Here is a 26772-nt window from a genome sequence, read left to right as displayed (position 1 = left end):
GAACAGATCTACCTAGGCCCAGCAGCCACAACTCCACTTTGGTCTGAGACGACGCCATCGGATGGGGCTGCCGTCGTCGCATGCTGCGCGTGGACAATCGCATTGTCTGTGATGCAGGTCGACGGGCCATGTCGTGCCAAAAATGATTGGCATTCTTGACAGGGATTGGCCTGACCAGCCGGAGCAAGGTCTCGCCCTGGATGCCAGGAAGGGAGCTCGACTTTGCGATATGAAGGGACCAGCAATACTATTGACAGTCTGGCATGCAAGGAATTTAACTCGTTCCAGAGACTTGATGGCCACCCAATGAAACAATTCTGTAGTCCCAGTGTGCCGTACTAGGCTAGGCAAAGCCACAAAAGCATATCATTCTTGTCCCACGACGCAATTTCCCTGAATAGGCACTGCCGCTGCCCCGAGGCAGGAGACAAATCAAAGTCGTGATGCCGACAGAACAGCCTTGTGTCGAGAATATCATCAGGGGTAGGGGTTGCCTGTGATATCGCCTGGACAACTAACTGTCTTGCGCCTGTGAGCCCGTGAGTGCAATGAGCAGCAGCTCGTATCGTCGTAAGCCTGCCAGGCGAGTTGTGCACTAGCAGCTCAAGAACGCAACACGATTGGACAATGTCAAAAAGTTACCCTTGGAAAGGGGGGAGGGAGCCAGGAGCTTATGGCTGGGGCCGCCGCGATGGGGGGGCTTCCTTGTTGCGGCGGCTCGAACCGTGCCAGTTACGTGTGCTTCTGGGCGGACAGGACTAGGAGAGCGGGACCCTTTCCTCCTCCCTCAGCTCAAGCTCAGCCCTTCCGTAAAACACCTGTCAACTTTGAATGTTGCTCTGCAAGGGGCATCTGTACAACCAGCCCTGCCCGCTCTTCCATTCGCCTTCGACCGCTTCTTCTTCAATGGGTGACTGGCCCATAGCATCATTGTAATCACCCTTCCTCTTCTCGACTCTCTTTAATCGTTTCTCCCTCCCCTCTCATCGCGACCGGGCTGCCCACGCCGACCTGCTGCCCCCGGCCCACAGCTTCCAGTGCTGCTTGCTCTCGACATCAGTCGTCGAGCCACCCGACGCTCCCGATCTCCACGCCCATACCGCTGACCGCTGAGGTCTCAATCTCGACCATGGGCCGATCCAACTCGGCGCGGCCCCCTGCCAGCAGGAACGGCTCGGGCAACGCAGTTGTTTCTGCCAACTCCAAGTCTAAGAAGGTCGCCAAGCGCCAGGACTTTGGTTCCGACGGTGTCACCGACAACGATGTATTCCTCCTCCCCGGCTCCGACTTCCAGGTGCTCGTCTTGGTCACAATCATCGGCGCCGTCGTCAGACTCTTCCGTATCTGGCAGCCGACCAGCGTGGTTTTCGATGAAGTCCAGTGAGTAATTTCCCGCTCCGGGTGCTCCTGCTTGTGCCCCAGTGCTATGTGCTGACCAGAACCTCTCACTCACAGCTTCGGTGGTTTCGCGACGAAGTACATCAAGGGCAAATTCTTCATGGACGTCCACCCTCCGTTGGCCAAGCTCCTCATCACGCTCTTCGGCTGGCTCGCGGGCTTCAAGGGCGACTTCGACTTCAAGGAAATCGGCAAGGACTATATCGAGCCTGGCGTACCCTACGTAGCCATGCGCATGTATCCCGCCATCTGCGGTATCCTGCTCGTCCCTACGGTGTTCCTCGCGCTCAAGGCTGCTGGCTGTCGCACCCCTAGCGCTGCTCTTGGTGCCTCTCTGATCATCTTTGAGAACGGTCTCCTCACCCAGGCCCGCTTGATCCTCCTCGATGCGCCTCTCGTCGCTGCTACTGCTTTCACGGCCTTGTCGTGGATCTCCTTCTCCAACCAGCATGAGCAAGGTCCCTCGAAGGCTTTCCAGCCTGCGTGGTGGTTCTGGCTGGCCATGTCCGGCCTGGGCATGGGCATCACCCTCAGCATCAAGTGGGTTGGTCTGTTCACCATTGCCTGGGTTGGGTCCTTGACCCTGGTCCAGCTTTGGGTTCTTCTCGGTGATACCAAGACCGTCACCATGCGTATCTTCGCCAAGCACTTCCTCGCCCGCGCTTTCTGCCTTATCGTCATTCCCGTCAGCTTCTACATGGCCATGTTTGCGATCCACTTCCTGTGCCTCGTCAACCCTGGTGATGGAGATGGATTCATGAGCTCTGAGTTCCAGGCCACGCTGAACAGCAAGGGTATGCAAGATACACCCGCGGACGTTGCCTTCGGTAGCCGCGTCGCCATCCGCCACGTCAACACTCAGGGCGGTTACTTGCACTCCCACCCGCTCATGTACCCAGGAGGCAGCCAACAGCAGCAGATCACTCTTTACCCGCACAAGGACTCCAACAACATCTGGCTCCTGGAGAACCAGACTCAGCCAATCGACGTCAATGGGCTGTCCATTAACGGCACGGAGGCCTGGGACAAGCTGACCAACATCACCGAGAACTACATTACTGACGGCAGTGTTATTCGTCTCTACCACACCCCAACTTTCCGCCGTCTCCACTCGCACGATGTTCGCCCTCCGATCAGCGAGCAAGACTGGCAGAACGAGGTCTCGTGTTACGGTTACGAGGGTTTTGAGGGTGATGCGAATGATCTTTTCCGCGTCGAGATTGTCAAGGGCCAGTCAGCGGGTGTCGCCGCCAAGACCCGTCTTCGCACAATTGAGACTAAGTTCAGGCTCGTCCATGTCATGACTGGTTGCGCACTGTTCTCCCACAAGGTCAAGCTGCCAGAATGGGCTTCGGAGCAGCAGGAAGTTACCTGTGCTAAGCAAGGAACACTCCCCAACAGTATTTGGTACATTGAGTCCAATGACCACCCTTCCCTTGGAGCAGACGCCGAGAAGGTCAACTACCGCAAGCCCGGTTTCCTCGCCAAGTTTTGGGAGATCCAAAAGGTCATGTGGCGCACGAACGCCGGCCTCGTTGATTCTCACGCCTGGGACTCCCGCCCTGACTCGTGGCCCATCCTTCGTCGTGGAATCAACTTTTGGGGACGCAACCACCGCCAGATCTACCTTATTGGCAACCCCATCGTTTGGTACACGTCCACCCTGGCCGTCGTCATCTACATTCTGTTCAAGGCTGTTGCCGTTCTTCGGTGGCAGCGAAGCTGTGGTGATTACTCCAACACAACGTTCAAGCGCTTCGACTACGAGATTGGCGCCTCTGTTCTGGGCTGGGCTCTCCACTACTTCCCATTCTACCTGATGAAGAGACAGCTCTTCCTACACCACTACTTCCCCGCCCTTGTGTTTGCCATTATGGCCTTCTGCCAGATCTTTGACTTTGCCACGACGAGAATTTCTGGACCGCAGAACCGGCCGATCGTGAACAAGTTTGCTGCCATCACCATTCTCACTCTCTCTGCCGCCGCGTTCGCCTTGTACTCTCCACTGGCTTATGGCAATACCTGGACTAAGGCCGAGTGCAAGCGTGTGAAGCTCTTTGACACCTGGGACTGGGACTGCAATACATTCCTTGAAAACGTGAGTATTCCCCCACAAGGCTTGCCTGACCGTCAGAGGGGTTGAAGCAAAGTGGAATTCGCGTCTGCCAGGGGTTTTGGATTCGATACCACACCAGCGCAACCACTAGATCCAAACCGCGATTGACAGCTTGCGACAATGACATTACTGCGCTGCTTCTCCAGGATAACTAACCCTCCTCTTCCCCTTAGTACTCAGACTATGACAAGCTCGTCCTGACTACAACGCCCCAGGCGGTTCCCACTGCTCAGCCTGTGGCTCCGAAGGCCCAGCAGCCTCCGGCCCAGGAAATCGTATCCGGCGCGCCCAAGTTTGAGGTCCAGGATCAGCAGATCGTCAAGCGCGAAGAGAGTGTAGAGTACCGCGACCAGGATGGCAACCTGCTTAATGAGGAGCAAGTCAAGGCCCTCGCAGGAAAGGTCGAGTTCCACACCAAGTATGAGACCAGGACTCGCGTTCTTGACGCTGCTGGCAACCAAATTGAGGTCATCCAGGACGAGGCTGCTGAGGCCGGTGTTGCCCCTCCCCACCCCGACGTTGAGGGAGCCAACTCTGAGACCAAGCAAAACCGCGGAAGTGAGGAGCAGCCCAAGGAGGCTTTTAGCAGCAAAGATGGTGAGAAGGAGGCCGAGCACTCGATCCCCAAGCCAGCCAGCGAGGGCAACGAGGCCACAGTCTGAATGGTTTAGACACGTGCCGGAATGGTTCGGCAGCCACGAGTCTGCTTGTGGACATCTGTAGACATCAGAGATGGTCTCCACACGGCCTTGTATACCACCATAAATAATGAGGGTCATGGGAAAGAAAGAAGAAGAAAAGGGCACGAAAAGATCGTGATGTTCAGAGACATCTGAATGAAAGCACTTGCTACTCAGCCATAATTTCCTATTTAGTCACAAGAAACATTTCTTTGTTGTCGGAATAATCCCCCAGATCAAAGGAAATGCCGCAATTACGGTGACTCTGAATTATGCCGTCTTTATTCTCATGCAGTGGTAATGCTAGAGTCATTGCACGTTATCTTCGGTCCTGGCATTCGGCTGAGCCACCGCTAGCTTTCCCCCTTGAGGTTGAGGTGTCACTTGACTCCTCATTGCGATGAGTCGCATTGAATCTGGATCAAATGCCTGCGATGTCGAAGCGTGCGATCGACATCGTCCAAATCTGGCGTGCATGAAAGCCTGCCCTATCACCCACTTCCGCCCAGATGACGACTTTGACAGGGAAAGGTTTCGAGCGGGAACACCCGCACAGCTACCACTTTACAAAGTTCCAAGACAGATAGTTGCCCGCCGTGTACTGACACACGCTGTCAAACAGTGCCGCCTTGTCGCCCTTGTCGACGCAGTTATCCGTCGTGTAGGCATAGGCTGGTTGCGCGAGTCAGTACAGCAGCAATCACGACAACGACAATGACAACGACAGCTGGCGACTATTTTCTCCGCTGCGAAAATATCCAGACAGGGGCGATAAAAACAGGCCGGGCAGAATTGGGGGGTAAGGCCCGAGCTAGAAAAACTTACCAGTGACGTTGAAGTCTGTAGCATAGTGCGCGATGGCCTTGAGCCCGTCCCAGCCGCCCGCCCGACTGAAGGCGAGGCACTCGCCGCTGACGGCCTGCGAGCGCGTGCCAAACACGATGTTGGAGTACTGGTCCGAGCCCTGGCCTGGGCGGCAGGTCGTGGCGTCTGTGTACGTCTTGAAGATGACGAGCGTCGGGTCGTCGTCTTGTCTAGCAGTGGCAGCACCGGCGGGCGAGGCGACGGCGGCGGCCTGTATGGCCAGAGGGGCCAGGGCGAGTGCGAAGGCGCGGGTGGTCTTGGTTGTGTAATGCATGGTGGCTAGGAGGCGCTTTTCTGATGTGAAGTATGGTGCGATGCGGACCTGTGGGCAGGGCGAGGAATTGTATATTCTGTTCTAAATGGGGTTGAGTGCCGTTTCGAAGTTTCTTCGTGGATAGGCTATCCCAATATATATATATATCCAACTCGGCGGTGACGAGCGAACCTCCGCTTGTAACGACTGGGCGAGATTGCCTGCATACTATGCCCACCCGCAATGTCACTTCGTGATCGCACGATGGCGGATCTACACGAGACACCAGCATGCGGCGAGCGATTCCCACTCCACGGCACGTCGATCGACCAATTAGATAGGACAAACATTCGATCTCAAGATCGGCAGGTCTCCCGTTTCTGATTTCTCTGTTTTGACGTGGCATATGATGCTGCAGTCCCATATTTAGATACGAGGCTGCCATCAGGACTCGTGCCCCCCAGACGGACAACAAGATCGACATAGACATCAGCACTTGCAGAGAAACACACGGGGCATTTGCGAAGCAGTTGAAGATTTTACTCGCCAGCGGACAAATCTCACGTGGCACAGTCCTACAATCAGGCTTATTCCCAGCCACACACTAGAACTGGCGAATGACGGTTTTCGGCCGCTTTGCCGGCTTAGCACACCAATCCGACAGCGAGTCACACCGTCGGACATGCCAAATACCAGCTCTGAAATCGGAAGTGAGCCGATACCTGCCAACACCAAGACGTGAGTAGTCAGGGCAGAAACCCCACTTGTTACACGATGGAGGTCGTCAGCATACCTGCATCCTCCACCAAGTGGCCGATCGACAGCCTTGAGGATGAGATCGCATTCGTGACCATGCTTCGTACCGCCACTTACATTGTGGCAGTACAAGACAAGTGCTTACACTTCAACAACGGAGCACAGTCGACTGACCCAGCCAATCAACACGACACTTTGTGCATCGGGACGTCAAGCTACGTCAGCGCCACGACCGTATCACTTGCGTCCTGCAAGGGGTATGCACGTGTTGCCTTCTGGAATTATAGCACAGAAGGGCTTTTGTGCCCCACAGTATTTCATTCAGCGACGGAATAATAAGGGGACCGGAGAGTTTCGCTGCCCGTTACGGGTGCTACCATCCACGCGGCTAGTAATACCGAACCTACGTCTTGAAATCAAGCACAAGCATGGTTTCCATTTAGAGAGATATGAGAAGGCAAAGATCCATCATGGACGCTTGTAGGAGGCAACGAGGGCCAGGGGATGAGGTAAACGGGCCAAAGACGCAGTTTTCGCGTTACCCATTCTCTCGTTAAGCAGTTACAATTAAGGAACAGCTAATATACGTAGTCTTGTATAGTGGTGCGTGTCGCGTGTCGCGTGTGCGCCTCCTTGGTGAACCAAAATCCTGCGTTCTGTCATGCATCAGCTGGCGCACCTTGGGGGGCCTTCTGCGGTTGCATATGCTCCTACCAACGTTTCTCCCCCGTTCAAACTTGGCAGAATCGGCCTACTTGACCTCGGTTTGCTTCTCGTTGGTCAGCACGCCGTTTGTATCTTGCTCCGACGAGGACCTTCGGCCCAAACCGATTTCCGCCCTGGTGGTGGTGGCAGGCTTAGCCTCAAGACCGTCAGGAGACTCGGCTTTGCCATCTCCAGCTGAGCAACGCCTCCGAGCTTCGCTGTCGACACTGGCCTTAGTAATGATGTCTGCAGCACCAGCCTCGAGACGTTGCCGTTCGCGCAACTCGTCCGGGTCAAGTGTAACCAGGGGAGCGTAGGGAATGTGGCCCTCGTTGCGCCTCGGTGGGGGAATGAGGCTGTCGAACCAGCGTGGCACCACAAAGCCAAGCGCAACGATAAGCAGAGCGCAATGCGCGAGGGCAAATCCGTAGATGTAGGTGGGATCCTGACGCTTGCTGTAGAAGTCGGGGTACGAGAATGAGTACACAATCGCCAAAATCGGGCCAGATATGTAACGCAGGAGAGGTGCCCACCAAAATGGCAGCGCCCAGTTGCCGTTGGAGCCGACGACCACGTTGAGATCGGCCGTGAGTTGATTTCCCTGTTATGATATAATCAGCATGGTACGACGCCACTGAATAAGCCACGCAGAGGACGCTCACAGAGTAGAAAGCGAGCAACCAGAACCGGCGGACAAAGACATTCTTCTGCCAGAATCTGGGTGCCTTGACATCAGGCGTCTTGGCGATGAACAGCGCCACGAGTAAAGAAGCCAGAAAAACACCAAACCCAGCCCCAGCGCCGGCTGGCGCACTGACGGAGTGTGCGGTGATGAGACCGATGAGCATGCCGCCGAAATATCCGAAGTTGTAAGTCACAAAGGCTGGCAGGCCAACCTGACCTTCAATATCGCGCCAGCGGTAGACAGTGGTCGACGTGACGCACTCAGTGAAGACAACAAAGACTAGAGCAACGTTGCTGATCCAGCGATCCACTCCATCCAAGAGGTAATAGCCAAATTCTGTGGCGTAGGGCAGCGATAATAGGAACGAGACGACCACCAAGGTAGTCACAACGACCGGGCGAGACAGCTTGGTGCCACTGTCCATCCACAATGTGACGACGGCGTCGAGCATCGCAAACGCTGAGCTGAAACCAAGCACCATGAGTGTAAAGAAGAGCATGACCGCCCAAAAATTGGCTGCGGGCATCTCGACGATCGCAAGGGGCAAAGTGAGGAAGCCAACAGTGAAACCACCAATCGGTGACTCGCTCTCCCATGGCCAGAGACCTGTGAAGCCAATGACTCCATACACCGCAAACGCCGCAACGTTCTCAAACACGGCATTGCTGGTGGCGATCATGAGCGCATCCGCCAAAGCATTAGAGTGCTGTCGGTTGTACGAGGCGTAAGAAGAAAAATACCCAAATCCGATCCCGCAAGAAAAGAAGACTTGCGAGCAAGCGGTCTGCCACAGCTGACCCTTGGCTAATTCTTCACCTCGCCACGTCGCCCAGAAGGCCGCCACGCCTGCGGAGGCGTTCGGGAGTGAGCACGAGCGGCCGATGAGGATGACAGTGATGACGATAGGCAATCCCATGGTCCAGTAGATGACACGTCCTGTAAGACCTACACCACGGAATATGCAGAGCCAAACGAGGAACCATGTGAACAAACACCAGGCAGCAGTCTCCGGGATCACGCCCATGCCCGGATAGGATGTGTATGCGATGACCTGGCTCATGTCATCACTCAACATGCCAGGCACGGGATCCGGGTTGGCGACCACGACGTCCTCAAAGAACTCGGTACCTCGTCCAGCCCATGGGAGAGGGCTCGTAAAAGAGTACCGGAAGTAGGTCATGATCCAGGCGAGGTTGACGACGAAGTAGGGACCGACAACAAACCCGATAAACAAGATGGCCAGGCCAGCGCCCTTGAGGCGATGATGCATCGTGTTCGAGGCGACGACAGAGCCGCCGCGGTACGCGTTGCCGATGGCGATCTCAAGGGTGAGGACCGGGATTGCGATGAGGAAAATGGCCAACAAGTACGGGATGAACCACTGCAGGCCATAGTTGTTGTACACCTGGGACGGGTAACGCAGCAGATTGCCCATACCAGCACAACCGCCCATTGACGCCAGGACGAACGCCGTGCGGGAAGGCCATTGATCACGGCCATCAGCAGCTTTGTCTGGCGGTGGCGCAAACCAGCGCCCGACCTTTCTGGCAGCCTCCATGATTGCAGAGGTGATCAATCTGCTTGACTACCAAGGCAGCGTAGCGTGCCCGTGTACTCAGGAAGAGTCTGCCGAGAATTTGAACCTGTGCTCGTCTGAACCCGAGCGCGAATTGCAGGAAAGAAACAGAAGTTCAACACTATTGCGCGATCATAGTCGTTGCTGTGCTGGTCGAGTGCCACAATTGTTGATCGGCCAAGATTTTGGTTTAAGTACGAAAGGAGTCGTAATGAGACAGTCCAGAAGGACCGGGCAAGCTTCTTGAACAGTGGCTCGGTGGCTTTAATACGGCGAGCGTAGTGTTTTCTCCCAGCCTTGTGGTTTCCGACCAGCAAGATGGCGTGCGTGTGGAAGCTTGGCGACATCATCGCTCGCTCCGAACCAACGACGGCTCATACCGGCGGTGCCTCCGCCGCATTGCGGCTCTTTAGTCGTGGATGCGATTCATTGCGGGCCACCGATGTTACGGGCAGGCAGCTTTGTCGCGTGGTGTCCCGTTCCCGAGAGTGATGATCGGCCCTTACACGGGACCCTTACCGGGGTCCGCTCCGCTTGGCACCTCGGCGCCGTGCCGGTTTTCCAGGCCGGGCCAATCACGACTGTGGCAGGGCTGGAACTCGGCGACTCTACGCTGTCTTGAAAGATCCTCCAGCGCAGGCCAAGAACCTGCGCCCCATGCCGCGTTGGGGAGTCCATGGTCAGATCTGTGATGATTTTCCAGGCTTGGCAATGATGCAAAAGTATCTCCCTTCCCGGTTTGGTCTGCTGAGTGTATTCGAGCTCGTCCACGTGAAGCTCACGCCAAACGATGAATATGAACCGTGGCCTCCCAATCGTCAACGATCATAGGGTAGCCGTGCTGTCTTGGCTCTTAGGGACCCCACGAGTCTATTTTGAAATCCAGGACCGTGCATTGCAGACTGCAAATCAAGAATGAACGGCTAAGACGAGCCTCAAGGCGGCATAGCATGCGGGTATGGTGAAATGCTGTAAGTCGGAAACAGCCGACCACAACATCCCTTTGTTGTAGGTTGTCAATCTGCATTCCACCGTGTTTTGCTGAACTTGTATATCTCGTGGTCCTTCGTGCGTTCGCCAAATAACCAGAGTTTATGGGGCGTTCAGGACTCTGGTCATAATTCAGAAATTCCACAGCGGAGCAGTAATGCATTGCTTGGGTGCTGATAATGCAAATGATGATGGACATCCGGTAAGCCAAGCAGTTGCGATGTTGGCGTGATCGGGAAGCTGCTCGTGTGGCTGCAGGTCCTTGCTCGTGCCTGGGTCTGACAGGGACAGACCAACATCCCAAGGTCAGTTTGTCGTGCCATGGTGGTACATGCTACATAGTAGTGCAAGAGCCCTGGCGAGGGAGCATGGCTTCTGCTATGATTTGTCTCTTGGTTGTCATATAGAGTCGACTAGGCAGCAGCTGCTGTATAAGGATGGATAGACGTCAAATTGGGCGGCGTTGACTCTCGAGCTTTGGCTGATCAAATGCAGCCCTTGACTGCCCTGACTGTTCTCTTGCACGGTGTCTGACTCCTAGCAGCGACGGTGCCTGACAGGCGTGACCCACAACCGCTGAGATTGGCTCAACTTGCGTGCAGCTCCCGCATGCGCGTGCGCCCCACTCGCCTTGTCTGCCTGGCAGAAATTGAGCCGCGCCACACCGCCTAGCCAGGCACGGGCGCGCACCACCAAATTCCTATAAATGCACTGCGCGGCTGCCACCAATCTTGGCTGTTTCTCTTCCCTTTCCTCTCCATCCTAGTGCTAGGGCTTTACACATACCAGTGAGGAGAAATCCGAGGTTGTGTTTTTGCTAGTTGAAAACTATACTATGACTACTCCTGTTTGGCTACGGCCGGGCAGGGAATTTTTGGCACCCATCGAGAGATTCTCCTCACTTGTTTTCTTCATTGCTCGCGTTCCCTGGCGGAGCGCCGCGAAGAAGAATCGTCGTGGCTCCCATTGCTGTACACAAGACGCGACGTCTGCTCGCATCGCGAAGCACCAATGAGACGACTCGCTGGACTGTGTTCCAAGAAGCAGCAACGTTGAGCATCTCGCTTGACTAGTCGGACTGAGCAGGTTCAGATGTTTCGTACGTGAGGTCATTGTGAGATGTCTGCAAATCCACCGTTCAGCAGTGCCAGTGCCCCATGATCCAGACGCATGGTGTCACGCATAGAGATTGGTCTCGCACGTAAAAAGTCAATCAGTTGGTTTTCTCGGATCATAGACTTCGTACCCTTCGTCATCTGTATCGCTCTCGATCGTTTCATCGCGCAGTGAGAGCTTGCCCACCGTCGGCGGTGCAGAAGTCGAATCGCCCTTGCTATCGCGGACTTCAGCCTCATCCTCACCACCAGCCGGCGCAAACGCGCTCTTGAAGCCGCTTTTCTTGAACCCTCCCTTCTTGAAACCCCCAGAAGCACCACCGCCGCCAGCTCCGCTGCTGGCAGGACTACTCGTGCTGGCGGCTGCGTCGCCTCCAAACTTGATGCTGATGAGCCCGTCGGCCTTGGCCTCTGCCTTGCGCGCGCGAGCGCCAGCAGTCGGGTCCTTGACCATCTGCTTCATGTCCTTCATGCGCTGCCGATGGCTGTGGTCGTAGCTGCCTAGATGCGCCTCATAGTCGTTCATACGGGAGTAGCCCTTGGAGCATAGCTCGCAGTAGAATGACTGCATCGCCGCGCGCGCCGATGCGGTCTGCGCAGACGGCAGAGTCTGGTGTCTCTGTGTTTGATATCACGTCAGATAAAGAAGACACGTTCGGAAGACAGCTCGTGGCATGAACTAGACGTACTGGTGGCATGGTGACTGAAGTACTTGTGGTGACTCGTCAAGCTGGTGTCATTTGCGCGATACTACGAGACACACGATCTCTGCAGCCTCAACTCGAAGTGAGCGAGAGGAGAGCTTGCCTGTCCAATCGCTCGTCAACAGGGAGCAATGTCGTTGGATCTGTGCTCAGGCTGGTGTCTCGGATTGATCTGCCCACCCTTGGTGTGGCTCTCCCAAGGGCAAGCTCGGCTGGCGGGCTCCCCTGTCGCGGATGGGAAAGTCCCCAAATGCCACTAAATTGTAGCTGCGGCCGCGCCAATGACTTTGTAGCGATTTCCAACATCTAGACGTCAACGCCAGCTCGGCACCACCAAACACCACACGACAACCTACTTGCTGTCGGCAGGCACCATCCCAAGCTTCAGGTGAAGACGACAGCACCTTCATCATGGAGGCCCAAGCTGCGCGGCGGCGCGACTCGGTCGACACGATGGTCTCGCTGCTCCAGCTCGACCCCACGCCCATGGATCCCAGCACCGAAGATCTGACGGCATTGTCAGAGGATACCCTGGAATCCTCCACGTCGACCCTCAAGTCACACGGCACAAGCTCGACCTTTAAATCCAATGGGACTTCGTCCAGCCTCGGCCTGAGTGGCATGGGCAAAGGGCCGATCTACTACCGTAAGTACTTGAAGCCATCAACGGGAGCAAGGGGAGCATCAAGTTGAAGCCCTAGAACCAATCTAACGAGATGGATTTTTGACAGTTACACGGATCCAGCGCTACTCGTCATACACATTCGCTGCCTTTGCCGGCCTGCACCTCGCCAACACATCGATAATACCCTTGATCTACCAGTCGGTCCCATACTCGGAGCCGTTCCTACTCATGGCGCGCGAGATATACCAGACTCCCCTCACAGAACCGCTGCTCGTTGCCCTGCCCATAGTGGCGCACATAGCCTCGGGGATTGCCCTTCGCCTGGTCCGCAGGAACGAGAACCTGCGACGCTACGGTGGCGCGACGCCCGGCATATTACCCTTGCGGCACGCGCATACTTCCTCGTCCACGAAAACAAGCGGCAGCAGCACCACCTCGTCGACACCAAACCCGTGGCCTGTGATATCAAACATCTCCATGTCCGGCTACATGTTCGCCATCCTGCTCGTCCCGCACGTGGTGATCAACCGGCTCCTGCCGCTCCTCGTCGAGGGCGACAGCTCCAACATCGGCCTCGCGTACGTCTCGCACGGCTTCGCGCGCGACCCGATCCCGCCCTGGATCGTATACTCGCTCATGCTGGCGTTCGGCGTGGGCCACATGGTCTGGGGCGCGGCCAAGTGGATGGACCTCGCGCCGCCGGTGAACTGGCGACGGACCACGATCGACAAGAAGCTGAGGCGGAAGCGGAGCCGCGCGTGGTGGGGGATCCATGCCGTCGCCGCGACGCTCACGGGCCTGTGGGCTGCGGGAGGCTTGGGTATCGTTGCCACTGCCGGGCGGGCAGAGGGGTGGATTGGCAAGGTGTATGAGAACATCTACCAGTACAAGGGATGGTAGACAAAAATTAGAGGGATGCAACGACGACGAGCGTGCGCATGAATCACATGCCACGGATGAATGGACGACCCCGCAATGCATGAGACTTGGATTTGCTGTTTTATTCTTGCAAGCGTTGGATTTCTTTTCATGGACGAGCATGTCTTTGTAATTGTCCACGTGTACGATATATACACATCCCGAGCACGTACATTGAGCCTTTGTACTTTGCCTGTATCTCCAGACTAAAAGCATAGAACCACAGATCCATCTCTGCTCGGGGAGCCATATCCTTTTCCCCGAACAATTTCTAACTCCCTGCTTCCCAATCCTTACTAATCCACGCGACTTCCCCCAAGCAACCTACGGCTTCTCCAACACAATGTTGCCATCCTGATCATAGAAGATCTCGCGGACCTTGACATTCCTCAAGTGGTTCTTGCCATGGCTCAGCTCGCAGTCGTGGTAGAAGAGCCACCAGCGGCCCTCAAACTCGACGACGGAGTGGTGCGTCGTCCACCCGAGCACGGGCTCGAGGATCCTGCCGCGGTACGTGAACGGGCCGAGCGGGCTGTCCGACGTCGCGTAGGCGAGGAAATGCGTGTCGCCGGTCGAGTAGCTGAAATAGTAGGTCCCGTTGTACTTGTGCATCCAGGCGGCCTCGAAGAAGCGGCGCGCGTGGTCGGTCGAGATGATGGGCTCGCCCGTCTCCGGGGCGAGCAGGACGAGGTCCCGCGGCGGCGAGGCGAACTTGCGCATCGACTTGTCCAGGACGCCGACCTTTGGGTGCAGGGCCGGGGCAGAGTCCGAGCTGGGCTCCTGGGGGCCGAGCTTGGAGCCGTCGAACGCGGAGCCGTCCTCGGCGCCCTGGTAGCACTGCAGCTGGCCGCCCCAGAGACCGCCAAAGTATAGGTAGGCCTGCTCGTCGTCGTCGACGAAGCACGCCGGGTCGATGCTGAAGGAGCCCGGGATGGGCTCAGGGTCGGGCGTGAAGGGCCCGGTGGGGGTTGGACCGACGGCCACGCCGATGCGGAACCGGCCGTCGGCGGACTTGTCGCGGGCCGGGAAGTAGAGGATGTACTCCTTTGTCGAGGCGTTGTAAGCGCAATCGGGCGCCCAGAGCTGCTTTGAGACCCAGGGGATATCTTGGGTGCGGAGGACGGCGCCGTGGTCGGTAACCTTGGGCGGCTCAGGAGCTGTGTCGGACGAGGTAATGCCCTTCAGTGTGTCGATGGAGAAGACGTGGTAGTCTCTCATGTCGTATTGGTCGCCGTTGTCGTTCGACTCGATTCCCGACTCGATGTCGTGGCTCGGGTAGACGTAGAGCTTGCCCTCAAAGACATGGGCCGACGGGTCCGCCGTGTAGACGTGTGTAATGAGAGGCGCCATGGTCGATGGAACTGACCGTGGTGGACTTTTGGATCTGGGATCATTGAGGTGATCAGCTGGAGTAACCTGAGCGAACGAATTGAAGCGTATCTCGCAGCGCAGCAGGAGACTTGTTCTCAGCCGTTAGAGATGGCAGGAGCAGCTGACTTACACGATCGTGATGTGGGGCTGTTGGTGTTGAGGGGGTCGGGGACTGTACACTGCTCAAGTTTCCGAGCCACCTAGGTTCGCCTGCTTTGTCCAAGCTTGTACTTCTTTCATCTGAGGATCTTCACAACAGATCTCGGGGAACACGGGCTCGGTCACTTATACCACCTGGAAAGCCGCGTCTACCCCAATGACGAGGCTCGGCAGCTCCAAATCGCACCACTGGCGACGGCACTTTTTCGCATTTACCCCGATTTAGCCGGCGCTCGTGGGTACGTGAGTGGGCTGCCCCAGAAACCCCGCGGGATCGGATGGATCCCCAAGCTTGGTTGGTCGCATTCGTTGGTCGCACGGGCACGATCTCTGGTGGTGGTCCGCGACACTACAGGTGCGGAAGTGGCTACGTCTAGTCCCTGCGTGGTTCGAGCCTCCAACCCCTGGGGTTTGAGGCACGTGCATAGAAAAGCATGTGAGAGCGAGCGCGTTGTCTCACGCCGGATCTGTGTTCAAGTGGCAGAAACGTAACATTTGGGGTATCGTGACAGTAATTGTGTGTGCTTGCTTGGCTCCCAGGCTGTTTTGGTGCCCAGCAAATGCGCATCGTTCCATTTCTCCAGCCAGGCGAGACCAGCTTTCTCCTCGATTCGATCTCCAGCGACCGACGCGGCTAAACTCGTTCACTTCTTCTCCCGACATCAGGCTGATCGAGACACCCTCTACAGTCTTCTCTATCCATCCGAATTCAGGCACCGGTTGTACGAGAGCCGAGCGGCGGACAGTAGCATCTCTCGTGGCCAGAGTTGAAGCAGTACCTTCCGCTTGTCCTTGAATTCATCCACGGCAACAATATCCACCATGATCACTACCCACGATACAAATCTCATCTTCGTCCACGGGTGGCATACTCCCACGTGTTGTATCGTGGCTCCTGGCGCTTGACACGATAGACAGGCTTCTCTCCCGGCCTCAACGTTGGCGGAGGAATCGACCTCGGGAATGGCGGAAAACCTGCTCCTGAAGACTGTTGAGCTTGCATCTGCTGCAGGAGATGCATCTGGCGAAGGCGTTCGACATGTAGCCTGTACGCCTCGTGCTGTCGCCTCCGACTTGATCGACTGCCGGAAAAGTCGCTCTCCTCGATATAGATGAAATCTTCTTCGGGCGGGCCAGCCTCTCGCCACGCACGACGCTGGCCTGCTGACCATATACACCAGACGAGCAGCAGCACGAGCACAATCGCGCCCAGACAACAGCCGACAATAATGCCGACTTGTTCAGAAGGCACATCGCGACGCCCTAGTGGCGCGAATGCCACGGTTGGCATTTCGTGAGGATTGCGTGCGGCCGGCATGGCGGATCGGTTGATCTCCCCTCGCGGTAAAATCATTGGGTTGGCTTCGATCAGTGCGATGCGGTTCTGTGTCTCGTCGTTCAAGGCTGCTCATGCCCCTACGTTTGCGCGCGGCGGCTGCCCAGTGGCGTTGTCCGTTGGTGGTTGGATGCTAATGGGCTACTTTGTTGGGCGCCGCTTGTCGTCATATCCACCCTTGAAGTTGTTCACGTAATTAGGTTCGTGGGCACAGCTCTCCAGTATCTCAAGGGACGGGTCGTCAAATCTGGTGAGGTGGTGAGAGCGGGCCGAGTATCCCAATAGTTGACAGAGCATAACTAGGTAAGGTGGTCGAATGGCCTCGCCCTGCTCGCCAAAGATAACTCCAACCATATTGGCCCTTCCCGCCCAGGCAGACAGGAAAGAGGAGTCTGCTCGGCGGACAGACTTGGCTTTGGCGGCGTCCGTGTGCAGCAGCCACCAGCAGGTTCGTTCTCATGACCGCTCGGGGTGATACTGTCCAAGTCGTGTGGGTGGCTGTCCGGCCGTCCCGTTGCTCTGCCGCCCAGTGGGATTGGGCAGTCTGGCAGAAAATACAACCATATCAGCAGCGAGCCATGAGTGTGTCTGGCGAATAAGACGTGGCGCTGCCTTGCATATGCAGGCTGATGCGTTGGCCGGCTGGCATCTTGGTTCTCGTGCCCGCAATCGGCTGCTGGGCCGCGCGCACCATACCGTATTGAGTGACTTCGGTTGTCTAGCAGATTGGGGGCTATGCTGCACGCAAGAAGACCAACTCTGTCTCATGCATGACCTGTGATGTGCTCCAACAGGGGTGCCTAATGCAGTCATAGGTTGGGCTGGGACGCAACGATTCGGCACAGGTACCCGACGCTCTACCTATGGACTCTCAGCAAGGTGGCAAGTCCGCGGGCGAGGCGACAACCGTAGTTTGAACACTGCCGATGCTGGCGCATTCAGGCAAAGCAAGATAGCTTCATATATTCCCTTTGTGGAGAACCCCGAATTGGACATCAAGGGTGCGAACAATAATGGCTGGGACGAACAGTGATGTGCAAGGTAGTCTCAGTCACTCACATACACTACTTTGGCCTTGAGCAGGACTGCTAAAGCTTGACGGGTTTTGTTGCTGTCGAAACTCTGATCAGCAAGCTTCATGTCTAGACATAATACTCCCCAACAACTTTGCCGAGCACCATCCGCCTGTCGTAGTCTTGAACAAGTGAGAAACCCCGAGACGGTGCCCATAGCCGGCATGGCGGCCACGCTTTCCTTGTGTGCTTCAAGCGACCAGTGCCAATCGTAATCCGCTTCTCAAAACCCCGTCTCAAAGCAAGCATCGTCTCGTAGGGTTCATATCATTTGCCTCAATTTTGACCGTCCCGCACAATCACAACGTCTTCTCCATCGATGGGTGACTCTGAAGTGTTGTGGCAGCTCGAAGGCGCTGGCTTGCTGCTAACGACATTGGGTTTCTCGATAGCTGCATTTGAGCATTTACTCTTGTCATCGGTGGCTTTGCTCTTTCTCGCCCAAGAACCTGTTCATTTTGAAGGTATTTTCTGTCAGAACTGTTCGCAATCTGGACGCATCACAGAGGCCTCATCAATCAACTCACCCAGTGGCACGTAGGCATCGCCATCGCTGGTGATCTTGATCCGCTGGTACGTCTCGGTTTCCTGCTTCTTCTTCTGAGTGCTGGATTCAGGCTCGCAGGCCGGTGCCGGCTGAGCCGCATCGCTCGGCTTTTGGACAGTCGGGCTCGAGGCGCGTGGCGTGCCTGCCGCTTTGGGTGTTGTGGTGTCCTTCATGGTTTGTTTCTTAGATGTGTGATGGGAAGTCCTTAAGGTGGAGCGTGGTTGATTTCGTGAATATGTCGTGCTCGGGAGGGAGGTCCTTGCCGGTCAGATGTAAATCGAGCCGTTTGCATTGGGCGGACTGAAAGAACACAGAGTTGGAATAACCCTGTTCAAGTGGTCTGGTGAGCACGTGAGAAGCCAGTCATCGTTGACGCACGAGAGTCAGAGGCGAGGCAATGGCAGCAAGCACTCAGAGTCGTTCCTTCCAACGACCCATACATACTCCAGATATGCCTCACCAAGCATTCAGGCAGCAGTCAGGAGGTGACAGAAAGCTATCTGCAACCATTCAAGTCGCTCTCTGTTGCAGTGGTACATGACATTCACGAGAGGAGGGCGATTCCTAGGTACCGAGGTCGCTTTCACGATTACTTGCACGTCAGCACAGTTGAATTAATGCAAACAAAGCACCCACGAAGAAAACAAAGATGAATGAACTCCAGCTACATTACCCTACCGCGTTTCTTGAGCAAAATCCTGATAAACAAATCACCTCCATCGCTCCCACTTAGAGGAGTCGCTTCCTACCTCTGACTGTCACCGCGCGAAGAGGAATGGGCGTTTGAAATCGACTCAAAGACTCGGGTCTCATAGTACTGCATAGCGTATGTCCTATAGATCCGGTCTTCCCGGCCCATGTGCTCAAAGAGGCACTTTCAAGCACCTTCCTAATCTGTTGGCATGTCTCGACTCCATGCGAATTCTGTCTGCGTCCTTGTTGGTACCAGTTCTCGTATAGCAAGGCTTTACACAATGCACAGGCGGTCTCCTTTGACTCCTGGCCCTGAACATCGGGAATCCCCCATCCTCGCATTGAAGTTGTGTCCCAAGTGCTCACCAAGGACGCAGCTACATACCAACCACCCCTTTGAACATCCCACGTAGTTAAGCAAGGTTGATCCTACGGAAAAAAGGTGCACAGTAAACATTAGGCTCATGCTAAAGAGGTTGCCACCAGCCGGGAAGTGTCGTGATTCACCCTTGTGCACACACCAGCATTTCTCACGCTGTGCTGGAGTGCGTGGTATATGTATCAGAGCGTTGTGTAGCTCGCAACAAATTGGCATATTTACAGCTCGGCCGGCCAAAGGCAGGACTACGTATGAAAATACGGTAAGGTCAACCACAAGTGACTAACATGCCTGCAGCAAGTGCCTCCCCACGAGGCGAAAGCATATAAGGCTCTGCTTCAGCTATGCTGGATCAGCGATCTCGTGGCTGTGCCTGATTTCGTGACGGTTCTCGTATTCCATGGTCACTCGAAGACAAATTGAATGTGCTTCCAAATGCTACCACGCTCAGAAGCAGAAGCGCGGTACAATGGTACGCGTTTACCCTATCACCCCAAGCATAAGCCGCCTCAATGCATCCTCGTATCGACCAGGACTGTGGTCCATGAGCATGCTCGCACCGAACCGAATCTCGCGGAAGCGCGTCTCCACATCCCTGATGTACTTGAGCACAATCCTTGTCGCAGGGCGTCCGATTTGTTCCTCTGGAGCTCTGAGGAACGCATCCCTGCGTAGAGCAGCCGAGCATTCCACAGAAAAGACTTCGCCAGGAGGCAGCAACTTCGAGCTCATCATGCTGGCGCGCAGGGTCTTTAGCGCGGCAAATGCCCACTGCTCCTCCTCTCCGCTGGCTGCCTTGGGTGCGTTGTTGTACCATTTATCTGCAAGGCCGGTCTGCAGCCCTTGTACGATATGCCGGCGCACTTCGGCCTTGGCTTCGTTGTTGTCGGTTTTAAAGGCAAGTGCAACAGCTTGCAGATCGTGCAGCACGCCGAGCGAAAGATGCGGCACTAGATCATTTCCGTGAACCGTGCTCGTAATGAGGCCGCGCGTTGCTCTTTGCAGCGATGGCGACATGGTTGCAGGCGGGCCATACGCATAGACGTGGATGGGCCGGCCAGTTGGAAGACAGATTGGTGGCGGAGCTGTCGTCCCTGGTTTGTCGGTCAAGAGTCGCGTATGCTGATGAGCCGACGTCACGAAAGCTGTCCCTGACGTGGCAGGCTCAGCCAACATTGCTCCCAACAGTGCTGTGACAGCTCCACCCAGGGAGTGCCCGCAGAGGACGAGGCCATAATCGGGAAATTCTTCGAGAGCTTCTTTGAGTGTCAGAAGAACTCGCCCATCACCTCCGTACAGAAGACGTCGAGCTGATGCGTGGATGCCCTTGTGCACCTTGTAATTTCTACCACGCCAAGTTAAATCGTCGTATTCACACATCATGTCAACGAGGACATCGTCGAATCCCAGAGTTCCGCGGCATGCGAGAACGACGGCTTTCGATTCTTCATCAAGGGCGATGGTATGCACCAGGGGTATTCCAGTATCAGTGGAGCCTGTGTAGTCGGAGCCTCCCTGAGGATCGACAAATGAGGACAAGAGAATGCTATCCACCGGAAGGCCAGTATGATGGGTGAAATAGCGAACATCCGTATGTGTGTCGTCAACCGTTTTCATGATCGGCATGTCCTTTGAGATGCCCATGTATCGGAGGAAATTGGAGCCATATGCCGCCGAAGCATACCGACTATATCGTGTAATGTTCCGTAGTATATGGAAATTGGGAAAGATCCCATCTATGATTCCTGTGCGACGTAGAGCATCAACGTTTTCCGAGTCGCTGTATGCACTCTTGTGGTTGTAAGTCGAAAGAATCAGAGAGGTTTGAGAGGCCGACGTCTTCAGAGTCTGGATGCTTGGAGCGTACGACAGATGCGATCTGTTACGGTTGTGGCCTCTGCTTGGGATTTGTTCGTGGTCGTCATCCCATCGATGCCCAAAATAACCGCCGGGACCAGTCCTTTGTTCCACCCTGTATATGCTCGGAGATCCGGGACGGCTTGATTGAATCGAGAATGACTCTGCCTGGGAAACGACAGAGTTGCGTCGTCGCCTGCCAGATGCGGAGACGAGGCTCGATATGGACGTGCTCCTGCGGAGATGAGGTTGGTCGTCCACAATCCCAAGATCTCTGGAAGAAAAATAGTTTGGCGCCCCCCTTTGGGCAACTCGAGGTGAATCGCGTGGTGGAGCTAGCGAAGCTCGATTTGGAGCTGGGTTCCTTGCAGGTGCGCTGGTGCTCGATTTAGACTGCGAAGCTTTGCTGCTTCCCCACGGCGGTTTCAAGGAAGACTTGGTTTTACTGCTTGTTCCAGGCTGGTCTTTGTTGAGCAGACCGCTGAATGACGACATCGATCCTGTCTTTAGTACACCCTTCAGCTTGGGTCTTTTCGTGGTAGGCGTAGCGTCCGTCACCTCACTTCCAGCTTGCTTCGCAGTGCCTTGGGAATTTCGGGCCTGCGTGCCGATGCGACTCATTGGACGGTCTTCTTCGAGAGGTTTCCTGGTCTTTTTCTGGTTGGCAGTGTTTTCGTTGGTCGATCTGGGGCTGGCTGTCGGTGCACTCGGAGGCTCTGGCTTCGGCCGAGGAACGCCGTGCTCTTCTGTGATGGTCTTTGTTGGTCGAGCGCGGCTTCCATCATTGACGAGATGTGAAGAGACAATTTGCAGTACGTCTTCGTCTTCGTCATCTTCTGATGCTTGTAGGTCCCACAAGCGATCATCCCGTTCGTCATGCTGTGGCCCTTGATGTGTCCTCACCCTGTTCTGCACAGCGCGATAAACAAATTTGTACGTGGTCTCTGAACTCGGCGAGCCTGCTCTGCTGGGAGCGCGGACCTCATTCTCAATCATGTCAAGTCCCGGCAGGCTAATCTGTGGTGGCAGTTTCTGCAGTCCTTTGACTTCCACAGTTACAGTCTTGTTGATTGTGGTGGCTGTGGAGATTGAAACGTTGGCATGTTTGGGGAGCGATCGCAATATTTGTTGCCTGAGAAAATGTTCAGGTAAGCCGTCGTCGTCTGTCGCATCTTGCGCGGGGTCCGAGTCGTCATTGAGGGTTTCCAGCTGGCTTGGCGAGAAATATGATCCGGGATGCACACCATATAAGCTGTCATGATGTACATCAACTCTTTCGCCATCCAGTACGACCACATCCCAGATGATCTCCTCCTGTCCAAGCCGCCGAGACTCTTCCTTGATGAGCTTACGGCACCAGATCTGCAAGTATGCGAGCCCCAGAGTGCCAAGTACCAGATCCGCGACACCAACCTTCTCGCCCTGCACGCCCGTGGCAGGATTTTGGAACTCCCGGCGAACAAGCGTGATGATGCTAGCAATTGCTCTCGAGGAGTCTGTAGACCCGAAGAACTGGTCGAGGACAGACAGCAAGATTTGTGAAGTGGTGGAGACATTCGACATGGTTGTTCTTGTGAGATAGAAGCCTGCTGTGGTCCAGAAGACAACCTGGGACATGGTTGCGTGGAGGGCTTCAAGACTTCTCTCGAGAATGTTTTCAGCATCGGCCTTGGCGAGGTCAGACCGTGACCTTGCGACCACGTTTCTTCCAGTCTTGCTGATGATGCCCTCAATGATCCCTCGGCCGAGCTCCAGACTGGACAAAGTGGTCATCTTGGCGGCGCCGAGGCCAATGCCACCAACGAATGTGCCGACGCGAAGAGCCATGGACGTGGAGCGAGTAGCGAAACTGACTGCATTGGCAATGGGATATGGCAACAAAGTCCGGCCTGGGGATGGGGACGACGGAGGGGCGTTGATATCGTCATCATCTTCATCGTCATCGTAGTCGTCCAGCAGATGAGCCAGGACGAGGTCTGCGTCTTGTTGGCTTTGGAAGTGTTCCATGCTGAGTGTGGGTGGTGTGCCACATACGCCAGGCTGGTGCTTAAAGAATCCAGGTGCTATTATGTCAAGAACGATATGTATTTGCTCGTGTCCATGGCCCAGCACCTTGCTTGCTGAGGCCTAGGCAAGGAGGAGTGTTTCTGAGTAACAGGCGAGAAGGGCGATGCTCCCTGTTGGGGTTCAGTGGGCTGGTATTAGAGTCTCCGGGCTGGCATCTGGCGGCAGGAACAGGGCGATCTTGGTCCGCGAAGGACAGACTGAGCAATGGGCCGTGTCGAAGATCAGGGTGACCGCGCTATGCTGGTAGGATGACGACGGGGCAAATGTTGGGGCGTGCCGAAGGAGGGAGGCGAGAGTGGGCTCTGCGCCGGAATGGGGGGTCGCGTGGCCCGCTCCTAGTGGTGATCTGCTGCACCCCAAGCTGCGGGCCAGCCGCCCCTGTCCTGGCCCTCCATACTCCGTGGCAAAGGCATTCACACACATGGCAGCCTGGAGCTCGTCTTTGTCGACTATTCGACATCGCCGCCCGAGACCTGCATCTCTATTGTGGCCTTGTGATAGGTTCCGGTCCCTCGCGGCCTTTCTCAACGAGAACTGTGAGTCAACGCTGACCCTGGTCGCCGTGCAGCACATATCGACAGCATAGGTCTCACTGCGCGGCACTCTCCTGGCATGTGAAAATGGCCTGCCTCCTGGCTCCAACGCGCCCCCAACTTTGCACCTCTGCATCTCAAAATCACCACTAGTGAGCCCGCGTGCTTCCCTCGGCTCAACACCCAAAGATTCATGGGCACACCCACGATGGCCGGCATGTCATTTTTGGGTTGGCGCCGCCAGGCGTGGACATCTGGATGCGGCTGGTTCGTAGCGTGCTTCTCGCAGCATCGTCGATAATTATAGCGCCGGCCCAGGAATGCCAATCTCCCGCGCGGCTGAGTATCGAGGACAGCATCATTTGCAACAGGCAATGCCTGCGCGGTCGCCACTCATGACCGATTCTCTGCTTGCACAATGCACCTGTCTTGGTCAAACCATCATAATTACCACATATCAGGTTCCGTCAACACACGTATCGCTCGCCCTGGCTGGTGGAAGCCCCCACGTCGGACTGTGCGTGCCTGGCTACAGGATGGCCCGGCACGCTTCGCAGAGTGTATGCAGGCACACAACCTCGTCGTTCCTGAGCATGGTTGCTAGCCAGATATGCCTGCGCGGCCTTGCAGGATGCCCAGATATCGAGGCAGCTTGGCTTTAGCATTGGGATGGGGCAGGGATGCCATCCAGGCACGATGCAGACGTATGATGTCAGTATGTCCATGCCCGCGCGTCCGCACCTCCATCCACCAGCAAACATCCTGCTTTGAGTGCCTGCAGATGCCCCTGCATGGCTCCAGTCGAAGGCATCGTGTCGGCAGTCTCCCCTAGTCGGCTGGCAGCATGCAGACCCGCCCGCCGCATTCGTGCTGCTATTCTGAGCCACGACGCGTTGCAGGCAGGCGGAGCATGGCTTCTCAAGTACGCTATGGCTGGGATGCCATCCATGCATCTCTAGCGCCCAGGTCCCGCAAATACGAGGCTCAGCTCGCTAGTCAGGGGCGCCTCCAGACCCCTCCATCAGCCTGCCCGGCGCAGAGCTTCACGATCGGCACAAAAACATTCCCATCAGCTCGCGACATTTTACCAGACCGCTATCCCTCGACTCGACCCCGTCCACCAGTCCATCCTTCCATCTGCACCGACTCAATTGACGACCCCAGACACCATGGCTGCCCAAGAACAAGGCCTCTTCTCGTCCGACCTCATCTCCGAGACTGTGGCCCAGGCTCTCCCTGAAGGCTACACCGCCCGCTCTCTCCGCCTGTCCGACTACGATGCCGGCTTCCTCGACTGCCTCCGCGTACTGACCACAGTCGGCGACATCTCGAAAGAGCAGTTTGCCGAGAGATACGAGTGGATGGCCAAGTCGGACGGCTACTACATTCTTGTCATTGACGACGGCACGCGCGTCGTCGGCACTGGTGCACTGCTTGTCGAGCGGAAGTTGTGAGTCTCCATTCGTGACATTTCAGGGATAGATGACGCGCTGCGTTTCAATCTTCATGCATTTTGGTTTGAGACGACGGCAACATGCTGACACGGGGCGTCTCTGCAACAGTGTGCACAGCCTTGGCCTCGTCGGCCACATCGAGGACATCGCGGTGGCCAGTGACCAACAGGGCAAGAAGCTTGGGCTGCGCATCATCCAGGCTCTCGACTACATTGGCGAGAAGGTGGGCTGCTACAAGACGATCTTGGACTGCAGTGAATACAACGAGGGCTTCTACGTCAAGTGCGGCTTCCGCAGAGCCGGCCTCGAAATGGCACACTACTACGAAGGCGAGCAGAGCAAGTCGCAGACAAAGACGAAATGAGCCGAGTCGGGCGCTGGGAAGAGCTGTGGATGACGAGGAAGGCGTGCAAAAAAAAAGTAAGCTGTGGGTCTGTGTTGCTCGACGACAAGCACAGAATTAATGTTTTGAGGCGCCACGAGGCTGGCGATGACTGATGGGGAGGGGGATGGAGGAAGTGCGCGGGCGTGCGAAATCTTGTCCTTTTTGCAATGTCGCAAGGGGGCGTTGAACATACTTAGATATATCGGAGGAGAGTCAAGCGCTGATTCCCGACCTGCCAAATAGATGGCGACCTGATAATGGACACTCGGAGTAATTAACTCGATTACCGGGTGATTGCCTGTCGCTCGGCTCGGGGCATTCGTTGTGACCATGATACACGAATCAGGGACGCGCGATTATTCGTCGATGATGTCGAGCCTCGATCTCGGATTGAATGATGACCAAGTGGAGCGGGCCCCAAGCCAGCCCATTTCCGGCACCTTTCACTTTCACATGCCAACTGCACGCCCAAGCTCCTCCTCGTAAACCCTCCGCCAGCACTCGACAATGTCCCGTCATCTTGTCGACATCCGCAGCAGCACTGCTTGTGCCTGATTTGCTACTGCTCTCCGCGACTCGGCCAGAGCGAAAGTCTGGCCCATGTTCAGCTGCGCTGCTCTGGTCAAAGCAAGTCGAAGCCAGCCCGTCGAGGCTGACTGAAGCGCAGGCAGTTTAGCTCAAGCTCCGGGCTGGACCGCCCTGCTGGCTTATCTCTTGGGTTTAGTGACCATGCACACCTCTCGAGAGCCCTCCCCACACTCCTTCAGGTCCAGAGCCATCATCTAATTACCGGCCCTGTGTACCGTCAAGCATGGACTGCTGAGCTGGGATGATGCAACCCCCCCGATCACGCCCCGCCAACGGTCGCGTCGAGGCTTGTGACAGACAGACCTCAGGCAGGACGATAAGCTGACACGGGCTCGTGTATAAAGGCCACCACACTCTCCGGCACGCGCGGAGCGTGGCCTCTCCACCCTTCACGGCATCAGTCGCTCCCCTCCATCTTCGGTCTGCACCATCAACTAGTTCAAGCAACGGACGACTACCTAGGTATCCAGTAGGAGGGCTGAATTGCTGGCGCAGGATTCACTCTGCTCAACTCTGCTCAATATCGGTCCGCACAAGCCGGCTGTGAGGCGGCCCCGCCCTTCCGACTTATACGGCATCCTCAGGCACCGGTCAGCCGGACTTCCCCAACGCACCCAAGGCCAAGACCGAGCATAGCGGCTGGACGACACCACAACCGCCATTCAAATTCTGTGGGACAGCTAACCCCCCCTCTTCGGTCCGACGCACGTTTCGGACCTTGTAGACAGTGGAACATGGCAATCGCAAAGATGAAGACGGACGACCAGAGGATGCGGGCCATGTTCATCCGCCTGCACATCGCTCTCTTACAGCGCGAGTAAGTGGCGCACCCTTGCCATACAATCAATGTTCCTGGCCCGAGGAGGAAAATCCAGCCAAGGGGCTTTTTCTCCCTGCCCTGCATTTGTACCCTGCATATCCGTCTGTCTGCCATGCGGTTGGCCA

The 26772-nt window shown here is 56.1% G+C and overlaps 13 protein-coding genes across 13 annotated transcripts; 5 read left to right on the top strand and 8 right to left on the bottom strand.

Moving 5' to 3' along the window:
* The first annotated feature begins 1030 nt into the window (after positions 1 to 1030).
* On the top strand, positions 1031 to 3616 carry B0I36DRAFT_37184 (dolichyl-phosphate-mannose--protein mannosyltransferase). The gene is made up of 2 exons (XM_046160053.1): positions 1031 to 1380; positions 1456 to 3616. Exons 1-2 carry the CDS (start codon positions 1130 to 1132, stop codon positions 3539 to 3541), a joined length of 2337 nt encoding a protein of 778 aa, XP_046006533.1. The 5' UTR covers positions 1031 to 1129; the 3' UTR covers positions 3542 to 3616.
* Positions 3617 to 4444, bottom strand: B0I36DRAFT_37185 (uncharacterized protein). Its single transcript, XM_046160057.1, has one exon. The coding sequence runs from the start codon at positions 4291 to 4293 to the stop codon at positions 3691 to 3693; it is 603 nt and encodes a 200-aa protein (XP_046006532.1). The 5' UTR covers positions 4294 to 4444; the 3' UTR covers positions 3617 to 3690.
* On the top strand, positions 4443 to 5412 carry B0I36DRAFT_335598 (uncharacterized protein). Its single transcript, XM_046155503.1, has 2 exons — positions 4443 to 4866; positions 5020 to 5412. The coding sequence occupies exons 1-2, from the start codon at positions 4595 to 4597 to the stop codon at positions 5339 to 5341; spliced, it is 594 nt and encodes a 197-aa protein (XP_046006531.1). The 5' UTR covers positions 4443 to 4594; the 3' UTR covers positions 5342 to 5412.
* A 942-nt stretch (positions 5413 to 6354) lies between these two features.
* Positions 6355 to 9477, bottom strand: B0I36DRAFT_297829 (uncharacterized protein). Its single transcript, XM_046151931.1, has 2 exons — positions 7435 to 9477; positions 6355 to 7373 (listed from the first exon to the last, which is right to left on the bottom strand). Exons 1-2 carry the CDS (start codon positions 9013 to 9015, stop codon positions 6819 to 6821), a joined length of 2136 nt encoding a protein of 711 aa, XP_046006530.1. The 5' UTR covers positions 9016 to 9477; the 3' UTR covers positions 6355 to 6818.
* A 511-nt stretch (positions 9478 to 9988) lies between these two features.
* On the bottom strand, positions 9989 to 10445 carry B0I36DRAFT_335595 (uncharacterized protein). Its single transcript, XM_046155502.1, has one exon. The coding sequence runs from the start codon at positions 10344 to 10346 to the stop codon at positions 10149 to 10151; it is 198 nt and encodes a 65-aa protein (XP_046006529.1). The 5' UTR covers positions 10347 to 10445; the 3' UTR covers positions 9989 to 10148.
* Positions 10446 to 10777: 332 nt separating this feature from the next.
* B0I36DRAFT_335594 (uncharacterized protein) lies at positions 10778 to 12068 on the bottom strand. Its single transcript, XM_046155501.1, has 2 exons — positions 11828 to 12068; positions 10778 to 11757 (listed from the first exon to the last, which is right to left on the bottom strand). Exons 1-2 carry the CDS (start codon positions 11834 to 11836, stop codon positions 11233 to 11235), a joined length of 534 nt encoding a protein of 177 aa, XP_046006528.1. The 5' UTR covers positions 11837 to 12068; the 3' UTR covers positions 10778 to 11232.
* A 185-nt stretch (positions 12069 to 12253) lies between these two features.
* B0I36DRAFT_368297 (uncharacterized protein) lies at positions 12254 to 13367 on the top strand (the record flags this gene model as incomplete). Its single annotated transcript, XM_046159597.1, has 2 exons — positions 12254 to 12488; positions 12574 to 13367. The coding sequence occupies 2 exons, from the start codon at positions 12254 to 12256 to the stop codon at positions 13365 to 13367; spliced, it is 1029 nt and encodes a 342-aa protein (XP_046006527.1).
* A 157-nt stretch (positions 13368 to 13524) lies between these two features.
* B0I36DRAFT_37150 (family 43 glycosyl hydrolase) lies at positions 13525 to 15046 on the bottom strand. Its single transcript, XM_046160018.1, has 2 exons — positions 14887 to 15046; positions 13525 to 14769 (listed from the first exon to the last, which is right to left on the bottom strand). The coding sequence occupies exon 2, from the start codon at positions 14733 to 14735 to the stop codon at positions 13710 to 13712; it is 1026 nt and encodes a 341-aa protein (XP_046006526.1). The 5' UTR covers positions 14736 to 14769; positions 14887 to 15046; the 3' UTR covers positions 13525 to 13709.
* Positions 15047 to 15762: 716 nt separating this feature from the next.
* B0I36DRAFT_354556 (uncharacterized protein) lies at positions 15763 to 16605 on the bottom strand (the record flags this gene model as incomplete). Its single annotated transcript, XM_046157326.1, has 2 exons — positions 15763 to 16299; positions 16444 to 16605. The coding sequence occupies 2 exons, from the start codon at positions 16603 to 16605 to the stop codon at positions 15763 to 15765; spliced, it is 699 nt and encodes a 232-aa protein (XP_046006525.1).
* A 922-nt stretch (positions 16606 to 17527) lies between these two features.
* Positions 17528 to 18044, bottom strand: B0I36DRAFT_395008 (uncharacterized protein; the record flags this gene model as incomplete). The annotated part of the gene is made up of 2 exons (XM_046161515.1): positions 17528 to 17773; positions 17852 to 18044. The coding sequence occupies 2 exons, from the start codon at positions 18042 to 18044 to the stop codon at positions 17601 to 17603; spliced, it is 366 nt and encodes a 121-aa protein (XP_046006524.1). The 3' UTR covers positions 17528 to 17600.
* Positions 18045 to 18977: 933 nt separating this feature from the next.
* Positions 18978 to 23287, bottom strand: B0I36DRAFT_435602 (uncharacterized protein; the record flags this gene model as incomplete). The annotated part of the gene is made up of 2 exons (XM_046162778.1): positions 19428 to 23287; positions 18978 to 18993 (listed from the first exon to the last, which is right to left on the bottom strand). Exons 1-2 carry the CDS (start codon positions 22805 to 22807, stop codon positions 18978 to 18980), a joined length of 3396 nt encoding a protein of 1131 aa, XP_046006523.1. The 5' UTR covers positions 22808 to 23287.
* A 332-nt stretch (positions 23288 to 23619) lies between these two features.
* B0I36DRAFT_335590 (uncharacterized protein) lies at positions 23620 to 24080 on the top strand. The gene has a single exon (XM_046155500.1). It carries the CDS (start codon positions 23721 to 23723, stop codon positions 24060 to 24062), a length of 342 nt encoding a protein of 113 aa, XP_046006522.1. The 5' UTR covers positions 23620 to 23720; the 3' UTR covers positions 24063 to 24080.
* Positions 24081 to 24569: 489 nt separating this feature from the next.
* Positions 24570 to 25218, top strand: B0I36DRAFT_253983 (acetyltransferase; the record flags this gene model as incomplete). The annotated part of the gene is made up of 2 exons (XM_046150793.1): positions 24570 to 24850; positions 24963 to 25218. 2 exons carry the CDS (start codon positions 24570 to 24572, stop codon positions 25216 to 25218), a joined length of 537 nt encoding a protein of 178 aa, XP_046006521.1.
* Between the last annotated feature and the right edge of the window lie 1554 nt (positions 25219 to 26772).

The sequence above is a fragment of the Microdochium trichocladiopsis genome, assembly GCF_020744255.1.
Source record: "Microdochium trichocladiopsis strain MPI-CAGE-CH-0230 chromosome Unknown B0I36scaffold_11, whole genome shotgun sequence".
NCBI classification, from domain to species: Eukaryota; Fungi; Ascomycota; class Sordariomycetes; order Xylariales; family Microdochiaceae; genus Microdochium; species Microdochium trichocladiopsis.
This window is presented reverse-complemented; position numbering and strand designations above follow the sequence as displayed.

Excerpts from the sequence above, each read along its gene's own strand:
- B0I36DRAFT_37184 (XM_046160053.1), top strand. The coding sequence starts at position 1,130 with ATGGGCCGATCCAACTCGGCGCGGCCCCCTGCCAGCAGGAACGGCTCG. Across the intron at positions 1,381-1,455 it reads GTGGTTTTCGATGAAGTCCA|CTTCGGTGGTTTCGCGACGA; the intron begins GTGAGTAATTTC and ends TCTCACTCACAG.
- B0I36DRAFT_37185 (XM_046160057.1), bottom strand. The coding sequence starts at position 4,293 with ATGACCCTCATTATTTATGGTGGTATACAAGGCCGTGTGGAGACCATC.
- B0I36DRAFT_335598 (XM_046155503.1), top strand. The coding sequence starts at position 4,595 with ATGAGTCGCATTGAATCTGGATCAAATGCCTGCGATGTCGAAGCGTGC. Across the intron at positions 4,867-5,019 it reads ATCCGTCGTGTAGGCATAGG|CAGTGACGTTGAAGTCTGTA; the intron begins CTGGTTGCGCGA and ends AGAAAAACTTAC.
- B0I36DRAFT_297829 (XM_046151931.1), bottom strand. The coding sequence starts at position 9,015 with ATGGAGGCTGCCAGAAAGGTCGGGCGCTGGTTTGCGCCACCGCCAGAC. Across the intron at positions 7,374-7,434 it reads GGTTGCTCGCTTTCTACTCT|GGAAATCAACTCACGGCCGA; the intron begins GTGAGCGTCCTC and ends ATATCATAACAG.
- B0I36DRAFT_335595 (XM_046155502.1), bottom strand. The coding sequence starts at position 10,346 with ATGGCACGACAAACTGACCTTGGGATGTTGGTCTGTCCCTGTCAGACC.
- B0I36DRAFT_37150 (XM_046160018.1), bottom strand. The coding sequence starts at position 14,735 with ATGGCGCCTCTCATTACACACGTCTACACGGCGGACCCGTCGGCCCAT.
- B0I36DRAFT_335590 (XM_046155500.1), top strand. The coding sequence starts at position 23,721 with ATGCCAATCTCCCGCGCGGCTGAGTATCGAGGACAGCATCATTTGCAA.